The sequence below is a fragment of the Dermacentor variabilis genome, chromosome 1 (genome assembly GCF_050947875.1).
Source record: "Dermacentor variabilis isolate Ectoservices chromosome 1, ASM5094787v1, whole genome shotgun sequence".
Lineage (NCBI taxonomy): Eukaryota > Metazoa > Arthropoda > Arachnida > Ixodida > Ixodidae > Dermacentor > Dermacentor variabilis.
In genome coordinates, this window is record NC_134568.1 from 281064387 (window position 1) to 281082642 (window position 18256).

General features: G+C 51.0%; 1 protein-coding gene across 1 annotated transcript in view; it reads right to left on the minus strand.

Annotated features, from left to right (window-relative positions):
• Window positions 1-280: 280 nt before the first annotated feature.
• LOC142565882 (protein big brother-like) overlaps window positions 281-18256 on the minus strand; it is a 53987-nt gene continuing 36011 nt past the window's right edge. The window contains exons 4-6 of the mRNA XM_075676454.1: window positions 15770-15886; window positions 11747-11866; window positions 281-2663 (exon numbers count right to left, since the gene is read on the minus strand). Coding sequence (XP_075532569.1) covers window positions 2607-2663; window positions 11747-11866; window positions 15770-15886 — 294 coding nt within the window. The 3' untranslated portion in view covers window positions 281-2606. The remainder of the gene's footprint in view (window positions 2664-11746; window positions 11867-15769; window positions 15887-18256) is intronic.

Genomic DNA, 18256 nt, shown 5'->3' on the forward strand with positions numbered 1-18256 from the left:
ATACTGGCTCCGCAGGAATCGCCTCTGAATAGATGCTGGTACATACGAACCTCACTGCTACAGGAGATTTCATTTTACTCAAAGCAAGCACAGTCCCAGACAGATGTGTTGCAGTAGTTGACGGGATCACGCACAGTAATCATAGAACTACGTTGTTTTGTCTTTTTTTTAATGTTTCTGTAGTGCCTAGGCGAAGCAGGACTACACCACTTGAGCCACAGGTCAATTATTCGGAGCCGGGCCACCCATAATAGTCAGGTAATAATTCGGCATTTCGATCTCGTGTAGTGCACAAATGTTTACCAGTTCTTGCGACGTTACAGACTTTCAACAAAATTAGGAATCAAACGTTCTCGGAAATTAATCCTGAGCCAGTGTGCGGAGGAGCGCATGCTGCGATGTCAGTCATTCTGAAGATGGCGAAGATGGTGAAGTGTGGCAACTGTGTCGGTCATTCTGTAGAATCCGACGTTCAGAGTTCGGCCACCAAAAGCAGAACATTCGCAACGAATGAAACATACGCAACTGCGAGCATTTTTTATGTATACGTTTTATACAATTCTTCGCATGTACAGCTATAGCATTACACATAGTACCCAGACTAGACTCGGTCCTTGGTTGTTCAGTTCACAGAATAGAATTGCTTCAGCCACCAGAGTGAGAACAACACACTCAGATAGATTAATACACAAACAGCGTGCTGCACCGCATTCAGAGGTGCGAGCACGAGAACGTATATTAAGAGCAGAAGTTAACTGTTGCGCACACACACACACAAAAAAAAATATCACACTGTTAAAATTTACTTAAGACATGTTTGCTAACGCAGTAAATCCTATACAGTCGCCTTTGAGCAGAGCAGATACAAAGTATTCTGAACAGATTATTTTTTTTTGTGACAACCGCAACTGCACTCCAGAGAATGCAATCTGCTGAGAGAACAGTGTCCTATCAAGGTGAGTGTTAAAGCAAATGACGAGGGGGATCACTAAAGATCACTAAATGTATTCTACGGTAAAGGTGTAATGATAATTTCTGGAAACATATATCACTTAGCAAAATGACATGTATTGTTGTGGTGTTAAGCAGAAACAAGCATTGCGCCCATCAAAACAGCATACAAACAATATAAAGACAAAAGACGCGCCATGTAAAACAGACTCTGAATGCGGTAAGCTTGCGGTCTGTCCCTGAATGCTTGACCACATGAACCAAGAAAATATCAACGAGCATTTGGGTGACAGACACAAAGCGAACCATGACTATACAATACGTGACCGTGGAGCATCATCTCAAGAAATAGGCGACGCACAAGAAGCAAGACGAGGACACAGCTGAGCAGACAGATATATTCACAATATCTACAGGAAACAACGGGAACAAAACAAACAGAAAAAAAGTTTATCCGGGTTATCATAATTCTTGCTCATGAATTCGTTTTATATATATATATATATGAAGCAACCGCTGTGCACAAACTTCCGCGTTCAGGAACCAAAGCTTTGAGGCAGCGTCACCTTACGGCTAGCTTCTGTCTTTAGAACTAGAAGCCGTTGTGCCGTTAAAATATTGAGCCTGGACATAGTTGGTGCGTATGCGTACAAGGCCCCGTCTGCGACGACAGTGTACAGTTCTGAACAGGAGCGACGCCCACAGCGGTGCACGCAACAGTAATGCCAAGAAGTACACATATCTCCCGAACGGAAAGAGCGAGCGCTGCAGAATATAAATACACTATTGTACATGCATATAACTGCGAGCAGCGAAGCCGAGTCTTCCGTTGGCCCCGAAGCCCTGGCTGCGCCGTTAGCGCGCGTCTAGCGACGCCAGCCTCACGGAGGAGGACGCGCTCGTCGCAGCCGGGGGCCCGAGCCGTTGCCCGAGGTGAGCACCGGGCGCGGGCTTCGCTGCCGCCCACAAATAAGGCCCCTCGTTCGACGTGGACGCGTGTGAGCACAACTGACAGAGGCGAAGCAGCTACACCGAAAGCCGGGAGATGGTAAGCACACGCGGGTATACACTGCGCCGACCCCTGCACCGTCCTTCTAACAACACCCACCCCAAGTGATCGGAAAGAAGGATGATTGCGGTGTTGATTTTTTTTTTCTTTTGGATTTGTGGAATCATCTATGTCGAGGCATCGACTCGAACGCGTATTTAGAGATTTCACGCAGTGGTCCCGAGTATTCTCTGTGCACTCACCGCGGAATGAATGTTTTTACTAGGAGGCCACAAACGAAAAAAAAAAAGCAAGATCACAGTTACCAAACAAAATCAGCACGGTCACTTCATGTTTTTTCTCCCGAGCATTTCTCATCAGAATAATTATCACATTGCCCGTCTGAGCGTTCGGCGTTCAGCATCTTTTCGTGTCATTTAAGTGTCCGCCTATACGAATCATAGAGGAATCAGTGCGATCATGTACAAAACGCAAGAAGTACAGCGGCGTTGATAGCCAGGATCACATGACGCGCCGGCCAGATGCGGCAGCACCCGCGGTGCGTGGGGCCAGCCTCGCTGGCATTCATCGCAAGCTGGCCTTGGTCAGGAAGTCAGCCGTCCGATGCGTTGGCTTGGATGTTTCATTGTGGCGCCACTTCACAAATTCAGTTGCTCGCAGATCCACCTCGATCGGGGCTCAGCTCTTGGTGTTTCCTTCTCGCCTGCACATTACAAGAAAGAGAAGGCCACTTGCGTTATAAACACACGCACGCAGCTAGCAAACGCACACACGCACGCACGCACGGACTCGGAAAAACTTCTCCAAGACAACGAATCTTCACGTTGCACTCCTTCACCCTGTAACTAGTCTTCACGTACATAGTTTTCATGCTTTTCACTTTGGTCATTGAATTATCGCGGCATTTGCGGCAACACTCCACATTTGGTAGCGCGCAGGCATTCTTTGGCATCACTGGCGAATACCGAAGGTTGCATAGTTCGGTGCGGCTAGGGGAGCAAACACGATTCTTGTCACCAGGAAATGCTCCGGGTTGAATACGCTTTCATCGTTGTTGGCCCAGCCAGATGCTCTTCTTTCACAACATGCTGAAAGCGGCGCGACAAGGACGGTTGCTCCGAGAAAGAAGAAGCTGAAGCAGACGGAAAGAAAGAAAGAAAGAATCAGCCTTTTTTTCTTCTTTCCTTTCCGTGCTGCACGGAAGCGATGAGGCACCCCCGGAACAAACGCGCTTAACGCTGCCATCTTTCCGGCGGATCCTTTTCACTGTCCTCGCGAATCCTGTTATCGGCCAAGACAGCGTGCAGCCCAGCGGTGGGCACAGTGAATGGGATGACCCTGTGTGGACCTCACTGTTGTCAGCAATGCGACGCTTGGAGGGCGTATCGTGAGAAGTTCGCAACATGGGCGTCGGAAAAAAAACTGCGAGTTCTCTTTTTACGTTCACCAATATTTAGAAGCAGAGATATGTGCGAGTGTAAATCACTGTGCTTCAAAATACTGAAGGTAGCACACGGGCTTCGAAAGGTCGTAAGAAGCGAGCTTAACGTTTTAACCACAGTATTTCAGGGAGAAAAGAAGGGAAAGAAATGATAGAAGCTTTGTAGAGCAAGAAGTAATGTCGCACCAAGAGAATATCAAGCGCCACAACAATTTATGAACCCTTATGAGTAATCCTGCATTCATAGAACGGACACATGGTGGAATGGATCGTTTCATGGTAGTAAATAAAGAACCCTCGCGTAGGGACCTTTCAGAAACGCTATATTCGTATGCTTGAGACTGCAAACATCACGTCAGGAGAGAGCCACCAGTGTTTGCAAGTTTATTTTTGCCAGTGTGCATCGCTCGAGCACGGCTGGCCGGCCGGCCACGAGACTGCGCCGCTGGCACGTGGCCCACAGACGCTCAGCGAGCCGCGCGGGCTCCATGAGAGCTCTTTCGCTCCTCGTTTCAAAAAATATCGCAGATCGCCCCCGCTGCTTTCGTTTTCCCCAGTCTTTCGTTTGCGCATTCAATGGTCTTTCCGTTTCTGATTTTTTTTTCTTGCTGCGAATTTCGGGCACCGAGTTTGATCCGATTCCTGCGTTTTACCCCCGAGTTTCGGTCGAGAGCGCTCTTACCGTGCGCGGCAGCGCCAGAGGTGCGGTTCCCGCGCCGTTTTGTTCGCGCGTTGCGCGAGCCGCGCTGTTCGCACGCCGACGTCCCACTGCTCGTAGGGCCCACACAGCGCGATGGCGAGTCGCGCGCTGGGCAGCCGATGATGCCAGGGAAAGCGATTGCTCGGTCACGTGGGCGGCTTGTCCGGCCTAACGTGCGCGAAGCGCGAACTTCTTTTTGACCGTTGTCCACCACTGTCCGGCCCGCAGATTCGGGTGTGGGAACAGTGGGGAACGGACTGACCAGATCATTGCGCGCTGAGGCAGAGTCAGATGAGTGCGCAACTCTTCGAGTTTTACCCGTACGGTGGCTGTGTTTTCTGCGTGACTGAACAGACGTCGTCCATGCTCTTCTTCTGATTGTTTTATTTCTTTTTTTTTTCCTTTCCCTCAGCGTTACGCTTCTGGGCACGCATTCCATTTGGTGACCTGCGAACTGTGGACGGTAGGCTCCCAACGTAACGTCTAAGCGTTTCGGTTATACTCTAAAGCCTTCGAAAGCAAGAGTAGTCTTAGCGATTATCTTTGCGTAATACCGGAACCCAGCGGCGTGCCTTCCGCTTCCAGAACATGCCGTGGTATCTTTTTTGGGGTGTAGCACTGCGTAGCACGTTGCCGTTGTGATCGTCGTTCCTTTCCTTCCTTTTTTTTCCTTCTTATACTTTTTTTTTGTACGCGTCGTCCAGCGCGGCCATCGGTCGAAAAGGCAGCAGTAGTCACCGCTTATCCCCTCATCTCACTTTTGAGTCGCGACTGCACCTTTCAGCGCGCGCTCTCAAGCGCGAAATCACAAGTCAGCGCGCCAATATAGGCGCTAATCCACGGCCACGGAAAAACGCCGGCTGTCAGGGCGCGCCTCGCACAGCGCGGGAAAATATTTATACGCGCCGTAAAATAAACGCCCTTGTCTGGCCCCACTCCTGCGCCGAGGTGACCCCCACAGAGAGAGGGCCAGACTGGCTTGTGCATCGCCGAGGATTATCCCCCCGTATAATGGACGCTAATGCGGTAATCCGGCTTTTGTCGACGCGCTATGAAACATATGCAGACGAGCGCGGGGTCCTCCGTAGGGCCGTTCGCGCCCCCCCCCCCCCCCCCCCCCCCGCCGTCGTCGGCGGCCCCCGGCTCCGCGCGGACCCCGCCAGGTGCGAACGGACGGAGGGGCCCGAGTGCGACCCGGGCTCGGCACTCGCGCACCACGCGCGCAGCCCGCCGTGCGGGGGAAGCGGGGACGCCACTGTGTACACACGCACATGGCCGCGACGCGCGCCTCGGCGGCGATCGATGAGGAGGACGCTGTTTGCCGTGCACTTTGCAGCGGCCACGCTCAAGGACTGCCACCGCCGCCGCTCTCGCAGCATCGCGGGCAGCTTGCGTCCCTCGTTCGCTCTCTGCACTTCTCGAACTATATAGTCGCCGAGACACAGATTCGCTTTCTCCGCGACAGACATTCCCGAAAGGATCGCTCTGGCGGTTCCGACTACGCGACAAAAAAAAAAAAAGAAAAAAAAAGAAAGAAAGAAAGAAAGAAAGTGTGAAAGCGATGAATATGGTGACGAGTCTGCGAATTCTCGCTCGTGTAAGCAACAGTAGTAGTATCAGCGACGACAGCCGGCAATACTTACTAAGGAACGTCAGGTTTTCTTTATTGAATTTAATTTCTTCTTCTCTCCGCAACGTTTTCATTTTTCTATCCTTTGGTTATTGTTTGTACAATAAAACTCAGTTCACAACGTGAGTCAGTGATCTCCTCTTTGTGCTCTATATTCAGAGCCGCTCTGCCCGTCCTCTTCTGATATTTTGCAGCGTGCTTTACAACGTCGCAAGTACATTCCAATTTTGCCTGAAGTATATATATAGTTAATAAAGGCTTTTCGTACTTTACAATTCTAAGTAACCGTCAGAATTCTAAAGGAACCGCTCCAAACCCGTCTCAGCTCAAACATAAAAAAAGATGAACCAATTAGTTACCGGGTGCCTGATCGTGCAGATGCCTTTTGCAAGCTGGCCTTACGGCTCGGCGAAGTCGGAAATATGGGACATCGGTTTCACGGTATAAGCCGCAGCTGCAGAGCTCTGGGCAAAACGAACCCCGATCGTGCGCGATTCAGGCTTTCCGCTCTAAAATCTATCCTACTTATGTGCATTGGAAAATCGGTAAGTGCACCCTCTGGACTGCGACCTCCAAACGCGAGGAAGCGCCTTGCCTCTTAACCTACATAACCGTGCTTCCTTTCTTTTTTGTTATAAAAAAAAGCAAGACCTTTGCTTCACGCGTGACATGGTCCAAGTGTATTGTTTGGCGCGGCGATATGGATCCCGTTCCCCGCGCGGCTAATGGAGAATCGGCGAATGCATTGTGAACCCTGCGCGACTTTCTTTGCTGCGGCTCGTGCGGAAGTGATGCGGCCACAGAATCAGGGCTGTCGTTTGGGCGCCCATTCACTTTGCCGCTTCTGTGTTTTGCTGGCCTTTCCTCGCTGTCGTTGACGCTTGGTGAGATTTCCGAACGTACAGCGAGCCACTACATCGCAAGTTGCAGGTGCGGGTAAACGCAACGGTCGCATTTTCAACGGTAAGCATTCTACCAAACGAACTATATCTTGTACTTGGAAAAGCTCCGCTTAATATCAGAACGGTGCAGGCCTAAAGGCATACCTGGCGATGCAACCAAATTCAAAGGCGAAGGATATATTTACCTACGTTAATTCAAACCTACTATGTATGTACAGTTGCTCACAAAACTACAGAGGACACGGATTCCGCGCAAATATGAATGTCTGCTCTCTTAAGCATGACACATATAACGTAATGGATTGCAGTGTAGGTCACGAAAGCTTCTACATATTGAAACTTTGAATGCGGGGCTATGTGCCCATTTTTCGCGGCAATTCAGCCTCTTCGCAAATCCCGTCTCCCGTTAACTTTTATGGTCGAATGTATGTGTCTGTGTTCATGAATGTTTATGTCTGTATGTCTGTGCGTGCGTGCGTGCGTGCGTGCGTGCGTGCGTGCGTGCGTGCGTGCGTGCGTGCGTGCGTGCGTGCGTGCGTGTGCGTGAGTAACTGAAACGTGAGATAAGTTTCACCGCGAGACGATGTTTTGACTGCGCAGGCGAGAATCATTCGCTCGAGGAGCGCCTCATTTGCCGAACAGAGAAGCGCGATGTCGCACACGCCTCACCCAAGAGCGACACCCCGCTCCGTCTCCCGTTATCTCCCGCTGCGCCTCCTTGCGCCGCTTCGGAAAGAGCCGCACGAGGGCACGCGCCAGCACCGGCGCTCCTGAGGCACAATCGTGGCGGGCTCAGCGTGGCGCCCGCACGGAAGCCCGCTGCTTCGCGCGGCGGGAGCGCCGATCCCGGGGCGTCTTGGGGCGATCCATCTGGCCCACAGCTCAGCAAGCAAGGGTTGAGCGGCTAGGGATTACTGTCGCGCCAAGACAAAGGGCAGATGTACGGGGCACGGCCAACTATGCGGCACAGGATTATTGAGGCCGCTGTTTTCGCTTGCTTCACCGGAAGGGTTGCAAACAGAGACAAGTTCGTTTGCATATGCATACGGAAGCGATGACACCCGCGGTACGCAGACGAGCCTGTGTGCGGCGGCAGCAGCCTATACGGCGATCGCGGATCAAGCCAAAGGGGGCTGCCCTTTGTACACGCTTGTTTTTGCTTGTCAGTGAACGCTGATCGCGGCGTTTTGTCCGCGCTCACAGCTCTACGCGCATAGCAAAGCGAGCGGCAATAGGGAACACAAAGGATGTGGTGGCTCCGCATCGCGCTACATAAACAGCTATTCGCTTGTGAAAGTAATAGCCTCGGTGCACAGCGACTTTTCGTGATACAGTCATTGAAGCGGCAAACTAGTCTTCGCCCATAAATGGACTATGGACACCAGAATAAAGTTCATCCCGACTGCCTTTGAAAGCAATGTTTCCCATTAACAGAATGTACGTCTAAAAATACTTCTTCAAGTGCGAGAAAACTGACGACGGCTTTTCAAATCTTACGCAATGAGGCTGATGACGCCATCATGACGGATATAAAGGAATTGGTTGAGGAGCGCAAATATCTCGGAACGAAGCACATTAAACCATTCCTAGTTACATGTTCCATGTGTCTTTCGAGAATCGGCGCGAAAATGAATACCGATATTCGAGCAACAGCATAAGAACGTCGAAACGAAATTACTTTATGCAGATTTCACAGGCTTCGTGCTATTTTTGGTTTCCGTTCGATGTCTATGGCTTCGATAAATTTCCATTCTGACGTCCTTCGCAATGAAATACGACGCGTTATGTACTGCCGCTGCGTTTGAGCCATGCGGCGGTGTACGAAATGTTCGCCAACGATATCTTTCTGTCTTCCTCCAATAACCATGTATTGCACAACGACTCAATCAATTTTCCCCTCTTTTCACCTTCAGCCAAATAGGTTCGGATGCCGCCGTTGTCGTCGGAATTGGTCATTTGAAACGGATGGTAAGAAAATAAATAAACATGAACTGAGTCATTGCAAAATTCCGGCTTATATAGGGACCAAATTTCTGCGGCTATTTCCTGCGACAGCCTTTCAGCTCACCTGAATGTGTATTACTGTACGTGAGTTCGTGATTGCGTGCGCGTGCACTTGTAGCCTCTCTCTCTCTCTCTCTCTCTCTCTCTGCTTCTTTTCTTGTTTTTTTTTTTTTCGTTCAGAAAAACAATTGCCAGTGCATGACTGACGTCGTGTCGAAGCAGAACAGATACGCAAGCTAAACAAGGAGACATATTAATTAAATACGCTGCTTTGCAATGTTTAGCCAACCACATCCTGAATGATGCATCATCGTAGAGCGGGGATACATGTTTGCTTGATGAAAGGCTTCGCGGCGGGCGAGCACATCTCCGTTTGCGCAGAATGCCGCGGGTGTTTCGTACTGACTTGCATCAGTGGGCTTCCTTTTGTCCTCCGTTTCTCGTTTCCCTGGTATCGTCAGGCCAAACTTCGGTTCGACGCATCCTCTATTTGCGAGCAAAGCCTTTCAGATAATCACTTTTGTCGTTGTTTGTTGCCTCGGTTCCGCGCGTACGAAATGTTGTGCTATAGCGCTGGTGCACAGCCATCGCGTTTCTCCGCTTCGTTGCTGATTTGCCCGGATGATTTTACAGAAAGGGAATTCCCTGCGCGCTTTTCTCTCTTTTCACCCCAAAAAAACGGGAGGAAAGGGGACAGAAATGACGAGCCCGAATGCGCGGGCATCCACCAAGGCTGCACGGACAGCGTCGCGTGTTCTTTTTCATCGTACTTCTATTTTTTTTTCTTTTTTTTTCTACCCTGTCTTCCCCAGTCGCTTGAGCTCGCGCATTCTGGCCCACAAGCTTGTAATCGGTAGAGGCGAACTTTGGGAATCGCCGAAGCATCTATTTTGGTCGCCAGCAAAGAGAAGCGCAGGCGCAGGGCAATAAGAGAGAGAGCGCGTGGAGGGTTTGCGCAGCCCGCCGCGCAGCTGCCTTCAAAGCGCGCGTCCCTGCAGCGTGAAACTCAGAAGGGGAAGAAAAAAAAAACCAAAGAGGAATCAGAGGACGAGGGAGATGGTCTCATTGCGAACGTGTGCGCGCAACACGGCCGAAAGCAGAATTAGGCGAAAAAATTTCCGAGGGTCGGTGGCGCGCGCGCGTTGAAAAAAGCAGGAACTGTGCCGGCACCCCTTTCCCCTTTGTGCGCGCATTCGGGCGGCGCTTTTGTCATGGAGACGACGCGCGCGCGACACGCGCTCAGGTGCGCGCGCCGCGCCAGATGCGGAGGCGCCGACGCCGCGTGTCCGCGCTCCTCGCAGCGGCAAGGGTTGCGCCCCCGCGTTTCCGCCGGGCCGCCGCATTTTGAGCGGATCGCGCGCAACGGCCGCAAAACGCGGGTGGGAAAGTCTCCCCGAAAAGCAGGAAAACCGTGACCCGACGGCGTCCTGTTTGTTTGGCACTTGGCCGACCGGCCGCGGTGCCCCGACCGAGCCAAAGGGTTGCGACCTCGTGTTTGCGCTGCCTCGGAGAGGAACAGTGGCGAGGGCGACTCCATCTCTCGCATCGCAAGAGGTGCCTTTCCGGGCAATGAGTCCGGTGACGGGCGTCGAGTGAGTGCCGCGACAGTTTGTGTCGTTGCGAAATTTTCGCAGTCGTTGCAGTCGTTGCTTTGTCAAATCTTTTTCTTCTCCAAGCACTATGAAGACACGCAGTTTGCTTAAATAGAGAGCGAATGGATATGGATATATATATATATATATATATATACAAACACACACACACACACACACACACAGGGCACAGGGTGTTTCAGTAACATTAGCTAGAGTTCAAAAATATGCCGATGCACTCTAAGACGATGGGACCAAATGCACAAACTGTCTAATCGGACGTTCTACAACTTTCTAATTGGAATCTATTGCCTAACTTCGTTGCTTCAGAAGTTGATTAATTACTCTTCACTAATTATCTAATTACGCAAAATACAAAAGATAACGTGACACCCAACACACAAAAGGGAGCAACATGCATTTGGTCGCGTCGTCTTAGAGTGCATCGGCATATTCTTAACTCTTGGCTAACGTTAGCTGAAACACCCTGCATATATAGCAGCGGCTTTAAACGGGTGTCAAAAGTCGTATTTCGTCCTTGAATCTCGCGATAGTTTGTACGTAGAAACAATGGGGTAAGCTGAAGCAGACACGCGCTCGCGAATCTTGAAACATGCATTGATCAAGACACCACTAACTCCTGTAAGTGTGAGCATTATAGAGTTGAGCGCGACACACGACGAGCGAGTTTTATTCTAAAGATGAACCAACCAGCCCCTTTGAACACACTGCTCACCTTGCGTCCCACAGTGTTTTGCAGACTACCACGTCAACATTTAGTATAAATTGTTTTAAACTCTCTCTCTCTCTCTCTCTCTCTCTCTCTCTCTCTCTCTCTCTCTCTCTCTGTTACCCTTTGCTTAATTTATTCGTTTGTTTGTTTTTTATTCAAGCAAATGGGTGCTCGAACGGCATAGTGTAAAGTACTATACATTATGGTCACAAAGCCAGCACGGCAGCAGCCACCATTCTGAAGCCACAATTATTCATCAGCCTCACCCGGCGTGGTTGCTTAGTGGCTTTGGTGCCCGCGCTGCTAAGCACGAGGTCACGGGATCAAATCCCGGCCACGGTGGTCACATTTCGATGGGGGCATGCAAACCCCCTAATTTTATTTAATTTTTAATGCATCGGCCTCGAAGCTCGTTTGCCTCAAAAGTTCCAGCAGTTTTGCACTGAGTAGCAATAATACTATGCGCAGCCAATCGCCGAGTTGGCCACGGCGGCCGCATTTCGATGGGGGTGAAATGCGCAAACACCCGTATGCTTAGATTTAGGTGCACGTTAAAGAACCCCACGTGGTCAAACTTTCCGGAGTCCTCCACTACGGCGTGCCTCATAATCAGAAAGTGGTTTTGGCACGTAAAACCCCATAATTTAATTTTTTTTTATTTTAATCGCCGAGTTCACTGGTCCTTGCTTTTCCTCGCTTCGTATACAGCTAAGTTTAAACTCAAATTTCAACATCGCGTTTAAAGACCTCACGTTCTCTGACGCAATTGATCAGCAGAGCCTACCTCGAGTTCTGCTTCCGCCTGCCGTTCGTGGCGCGCTCGAAATGCCCTCTGTTTTTCCTCAAAGTCTCGCAACCTTTGGTTGTAGCATTCGATCTGGTCTCGGAGCACGGCGTCTTCCAACTGAAATAGAAAGCACAAAAGTCGTGTTAGTATCAAGCCTGTCTACCATTAGTACGCTCCTGATGAGCAATAATGTCCTTGTTGTCTTTGACTTAACAGCTGATTAAAGCGTAGTTATGTAGGTAGACGCATTGGACATTATTTCCATCAATTCAAGTACCAAGACCTTTATGGCGGCACAAAATGTTCTATACATCAAATAAGAAATAAAACAAAGAAACTTAAACAGGGACGCTTGAATATCTGTTTGCTTCACGTAGTGGACGAGGTCACATCAGCACGCAAGTATGCTGGGAAATTAGTAAACGGCGTGAAGAGCTTGAGCCTCAATTTTATGCTATAGGCCAGAGGTGGCTGATATTCGCTGTGGAAGGCGCGTATTCAGTCTAAAGATCTTATGGAAGTGGGGCTTCTGCAGCCACCGTTACGTCACTTTGGTTGCACTTCCGCGACATAAAAGTTGACTGACAAATTTAACAAACGACCTGGGACATCAACGACTCTATGTATCTTCTCGCGTATGTGACGACTGTTGTCTGTGACAAGCTATAATACTTGCGTTTGTCACGTTTGCGCATTTTCTTCCCCTGCACATCGCGATCGTGGTTGTGCGACGCTCATTTATACTTGTGCCCATTCGCTCGTGAGCAAACGCTGGACACCTGACGAGTACGCCGCCTCTCTCGTACTGCCCGCAGACGGCGGGCAGGCCCGTCTGGCGCGGCCGGCCGCTGACGGACGTGTTCATCAGTGGACGGCAGTTGCTAAGCGGCCACCGCCGCTAGCCGGCTGGCATGGGAAAAGTGCGCGCTGATCTTGGCTGCCGCGGCGGGCGAGGCGCACCGCGTTCGCGGCGGCAACCTGCAATTAAGACGTGCCGCTTGCGCAAGGGTTTGGCCGCAAAGAGAGTCGCGACACCAGCAGCGCGCCCGCAGTGGCCGGCGTTCCCTCCGTGGCTGCTGGCCCGACTGTAATTAGAACCGGGCACCTGTGGCTCGCTGCGATGGCCGGCCGCGCCCGTCGCAGCGGGCCATTCCCACGCGGCCTCCGGCGGGGACGCTACCGTTCGCCTCGCCGGCCGACGTCGATCGGAAGCGCGACAGCTCGGGGCGTGCTCGCTGCAGCGAACGGTGCACTACCCGCCGCGAATAATCTTGCAGAACGTTTGCATTATGCGAGACGAAGCCGCGGCGTTTTCTCGTCTCTAAGAAAGAGAGACACGCTGGCCTTAGAAACTCTAGACATTAGCCTGGGCCTGGCGTACTACTCCAGGCGTTTCGTGAGAAATTGGATATTCACAGTGATCGCACGGAAATACGAACACCCCCCCACATGCACTCCGAAACTAACCACAAAGTCCCATGAATGCCTGCAAACCTTCGTGACAAGAACGGACCTGAGTCTGAATAACTTAACGATTCTATTCAATTATTTTCGTTTTCTATTCAATTTCTTTTCCTCGTCGCGCTTCGCCAATGGTCCGAGTGCCGCACCACCTACGGTGTCGCCAGGATACGCCAGTCGTTAGCGGTGTACTTATTTGTTTACTTAATACATATACTGCTGACTCGAGATCCACATCGAGGGCAGAAATTCAAAGGAACAATACAGAAAACATGCGAGTACAAAATCGTTAAAATTGCAAATGCAATCGTCACTGAGTGATGTGACGCAGTGATTTACCTAAGCAGTTCCAATCAGCGATGGTGCGCGGGAAAAAAGAAAAAGAGTATTTAAATAAGTTAGTTCGGACAAAGTAGGGGATGATAGAGCATTTTGACGGTTGTGCCGAGTGTGCCTCGTCATTAGCGGCGTTTAATGTGACGGGTCTAGATACAGTTCGTTACCGCGTAGTTGGGAAATAAATTCCAGCCGCAATTCTCTTCTGCGTAACTGAAGTAACGGAATGTTATTAAATTTGACTAGTTCAACTGGACAGCCCAAAGTCGAAATTCTGTTACAGACAAACCGGACAGCATGTCTTTTATAAGCAAGGAATAAACGTGTTCACGGCGACCGGATACCATGGGACTCTTCTTCAACGGGGAAGATAAAAAGCGTCGTGACTTAATCCTTCAGACGCTCTACGACACGATCGTTACGCAGCCCCCGACCTTGAAGTGGGTATGCCCTGTGTGTGGGCATAACGTTTGGTGATGTGTATATCTATTACGAGCCCAATAATGGCAAATAACTTGACTAAGTAGAAAAGAGGCATGCATGTGTGGTTGTCATTCTATCGTAGCGTATACGAAAACCAACGACAGCTTGTACAAGCTGTCGTTGGTGAAGCTGAATGATGAACTATGGTGGGAAAGGATTAGTTCTAACATTAACCAACGCATGAACATTCGGCTGAGTGCTTAATTCATCATTAGAGTAAAGATAATATATGGCATCATCTTCTTTCTTGCCCCCTCTCTCTCTCGCTCGTTCTTATTTTCTTCTTGTGCTCTTGCACTGCAGGTGAGCCCATACGTCTACCCTGCCGGCATTGTAGAGGACCGTAAAATGCTGGGAACGCGATCATGCCGAACACAATAGCCGCCGTACATACTGCCCGCGCGTGTATGTACACGGTTTCGTGGAATAGCCGGCTCTCCCGCCTCCCCGAAGTTCGCCTTCCGCGCACGTCTTCGCCAGGAGCTCGCGCGCGCGCTCCAGCATTGTGCGGGCCCGAGGCCGGAATGCGATCCGCCGCTGCCGCGCGGTCAGGTGTCCCGTAGCTCCATCAGCCGCTGGGCGGAGAGCCCCGGCTTGGCGGCCCCGTTCCGCCCCGGTCGAAACAATCTCGCCGCTTCGTCATGGCCGCGTGTGCAGAGGTAACAATTAGCGCGGGAGTCGGCCGCCCGCGCGCTCTCCTCCGGCAGCACAGCGCGCAGGCCAGACGCCGCCGCCGACGCGCGCTGTAGCCCGCGAGCAGCACCATCGGCGCAGACGGTTATTCCGGGTCGGCTTTTAGGGCCGTCCGCTAATTAATGAATGGGGTGCGAGGGCGCCGCTCGAGGCCCAGAATTACGGGCACGCGGGAACGGCGAAAGTTGGTGGAATCGGTGGAACACGAACGGAAACTTCATGCGTCGACCGAGTGCCGTCCTTGGCGAGCACGGCGAGGAGGGGGCGATCGGGTGAGGGCGCTCCCGGGGGGCGAGCAACGAAACAACGCGGCCGCAGAAGTGATGAAAATTGGAGAAGGGGGTGTGACTTTCTTTTTCTCTCTCTCCCTCTCGCGGGCAGCCGGCATCGGGTAAACACTTCGCTATTACGCGGTATTTGAGGTTTCTCACGGGAGCTGTAATAATAGTCGTCGTTTTATAATGAACAGTAATCTTGTGGTGAGCGACAAAGCCTACACAGTTATGAGGCCAGTGCGGAACCGCTACACAGCTACTTTAATATTTCTGTCGATTATTTTTTCGATCGGCGAAGTTTAACCTGCATGTAATGTGCGCACTTTGTGTACCACGTGTATTGCGGTTAGCAAAGCGACACCTATGTTTACGTATTTTCATGTAATAAGAAATCGATTCCGAGTCATTTAAAGCAGCTGAAAAACGCCAGGGCTTCTTCCATATTTTCTGTGTACCGTATGGCTTGGCAGTAAAGGTAAGCAAAGGGAAATTTAGCACGGTCCGGTTGTCTAGCCTCTAGGTTTCCGAATGTACGACTTCAGGTAACTGTTCTGAAGAAGAGCAACATCAGTTTCAGGTGCAACATTTGCTGATATTTCCTGATGACCAGAGGCAACTAATGCCGAAGAAACCCCGTCATGCCATACTTCCTTCGCCATTCGTCGGGAAGCACGAATGAACATTCGGCCAGCATAAAGGACTGGGTGTTGTTTATGCATGTCTTCACTGTACGGGCTCGTGTATACGAGCGACATTGAGGCGCGCCGCTTACCCGTCCTCGCTCTTCGTCGTACTCGAGGCAGCCAACACCGTCAAGGCGGTCGAGGTCGATCCATCCTCGGTACCGGACGCAGACTCCGTTCATGATGAAGCTCGACTTGATATGCACCTGCGCGAGAGAGAAAAAAAAAAAAAGCAGAGCCGCACGTTGAGTTCTGGAGGCTCAGGGAAGCCGAAACGCGAGTCCCGAGCCTCGTTCGGCGTGAAACTGACTCGGGAAGGGGGCGGTGCCGGCCGCTTGCATTGGCCGCGCGTGTTCGAGCGAGGCCCGCGGTGGGCAGAGCTCGTCCACTGTCCACGCGGCCGCAAACTGGAGGCGCGCCGGTCCGCGGCGCCCATAAATCAATCGTCGGGCCGATGCCTTTCTACGGAATACGAGTTCGCTGGAAATTAGAACTGGCCTCGGGACACACCCCGGGCACGCTCGCGCCGGTGGCGGGCGGACCCGCGTTGATGAATGATGGCTGCCGGCCAAGCGTCTTCTGCGGGGCCCGGGCCCAGGCGGCAATTTGCGCGGTTTCCTCGCGCGCGCTGCCGAGACAAGAAGAGCGCGTCCTCTTTGGGAGTCGTGGAAAGCGCGGAGAATAGAGAGCGGCGGCCATTCACCGGAAATGACGCCGCGCGGCGGCGATCTGCGTGCGCGCGCGCGTTGCCCATTGTCGAAGGGGCGACGTGTGCGGACGCCGCGATCACAGCGACGTTGGGGAGAGCGATGGGCGGCGCAGCGTCCGGCGCTGCGCCAACGAGCCATTTCCGCAGTTTGATGCCCTGGCGTCCTCCCACGCGATGTAAACTGCTCTCCTCTCGGACAGTGTGTGCTCGCTGCTACTGCGAAACGGTAGCAGAGAGGAACGGGCGCCGAGAACAATGGCCAGCATCGCGTCTCGCCTTCGGCGTCTATTTTCTCCACGGACGCCCTTTGCGAGGCAAAAGCTCTTAGCGTCCGCTGCACCCTCGAGTTTGTTGGACTTAAACAGCACTTGGCTCACGCTTGTTGCCCAAACGACGAAGAATGTTCCGAAAAGACAAAAAAAAAAAATTGAGCGGGAGAGACAAGGGCCCGTCTTGTTTCCCTTTGTTCGGAGTTGATGTCCTGCAGCTAGCTCAGCTCGACCTTGCTACTGCATCGCTACGCTCCCGTACGCTTACGTACTCCCAGGGATCGCCGACTGTATAGAAGTGCTGCCTTTCCGACTGAGAATCTGCACGAGGGCGCGGACGTCGCTGGGATCTATAGCGAACAAGGCATAGAGCACGGCATACGCTGAAAACAATTGCTTTCGTTGCCTAATGCTCTCGTTCTCCTTGAGCGCTTGTGAAAGAAAAGAAAAAGCAAGTTCTTCTCCGTACAGACGATTTTAAAAAACTTTTTAAATAAAGTGGTTTTTTTTTCTTTTTTTTATCACTGTCTGTACGGAGCAGAACTTGCTTTTTGTCGGACCTGGGACGTAACCACTCACCACTGTCTATTGCTATCTCTAAGTTTCGGTTTGGTCAGGCGGCATATTTGGGTGTTAAGGCTTAAATCATGTGGGCATAAGTTTCATAAAAGGGGTTGAGGAATGGTAGACAGCCATTACATGACCGCTATAGGTTAGCTTATGCTGGCCCGGCGAAATGTCCAACCAATCTATTAGATCACAACTACGCGTTGGTTGGCGCCTACAGTCGGTTCGAATAGCGTGGAAATGCCACCGATACTCCCAGTATACCACGTCCTCATTTCCTGGTTTTCTCCTTGCCTATGACCGTTAGAAGGTAGTGCGAATTTCGAATCGTGTCACGGCGACATAATTGTAACGAGAAAGCTGGAGGAGGGGGGAAGGGGCATGGCACAACTGGTTAAAGCAAATTTATATGCACTGCAAAGCTCGCAATGACGCTCCACTGCAGCTCGAAATCCGGCTGATTGTGTCCCTCGTTACCTTGAAGTTGACGTCATAGCTACTGTTATAATGTCAATATCTGTAGACAACTATAGTATCTACGCAAGCGAAAGTTTCTAATGAGCATCTAAAGTATTTTAAAAATTGTTGTTGATGTGAAACCGAAGACGAATGAGTTCGACTGTTTCGTTCCAGACTGCGGAACTCAACTCATCATGTAATGTAAACGGGCAGCTCCAACAAGAAGAGAAGATTAACTTTCCACGCATAAGCCGATATAGTTAGCGCGTAGACATCCAGAAATCGAGGCATGATTGGGTGATTAAAAGCGAACCTGCAAAAAATAAAAGAAAGAAGGCGAGAACGAACAAGATAACTGTTCTCCGCATGCTCAGTCAGTGTCCGGGCTGCTCGCTGTGCAGGAACGATTGGTTCCTGGAGCACGAAATCGTTATCCCACGCAATTTCAACTTTAAGTCCATATTCCAAAAAATTGGATACCAAATTCTCGATTGCAAGTGAATAACAAACAAGATACATTAGAAATATTGAGTATTCCTGCACGCCCTCAATACCTCTTTTTTTTTTTTTTT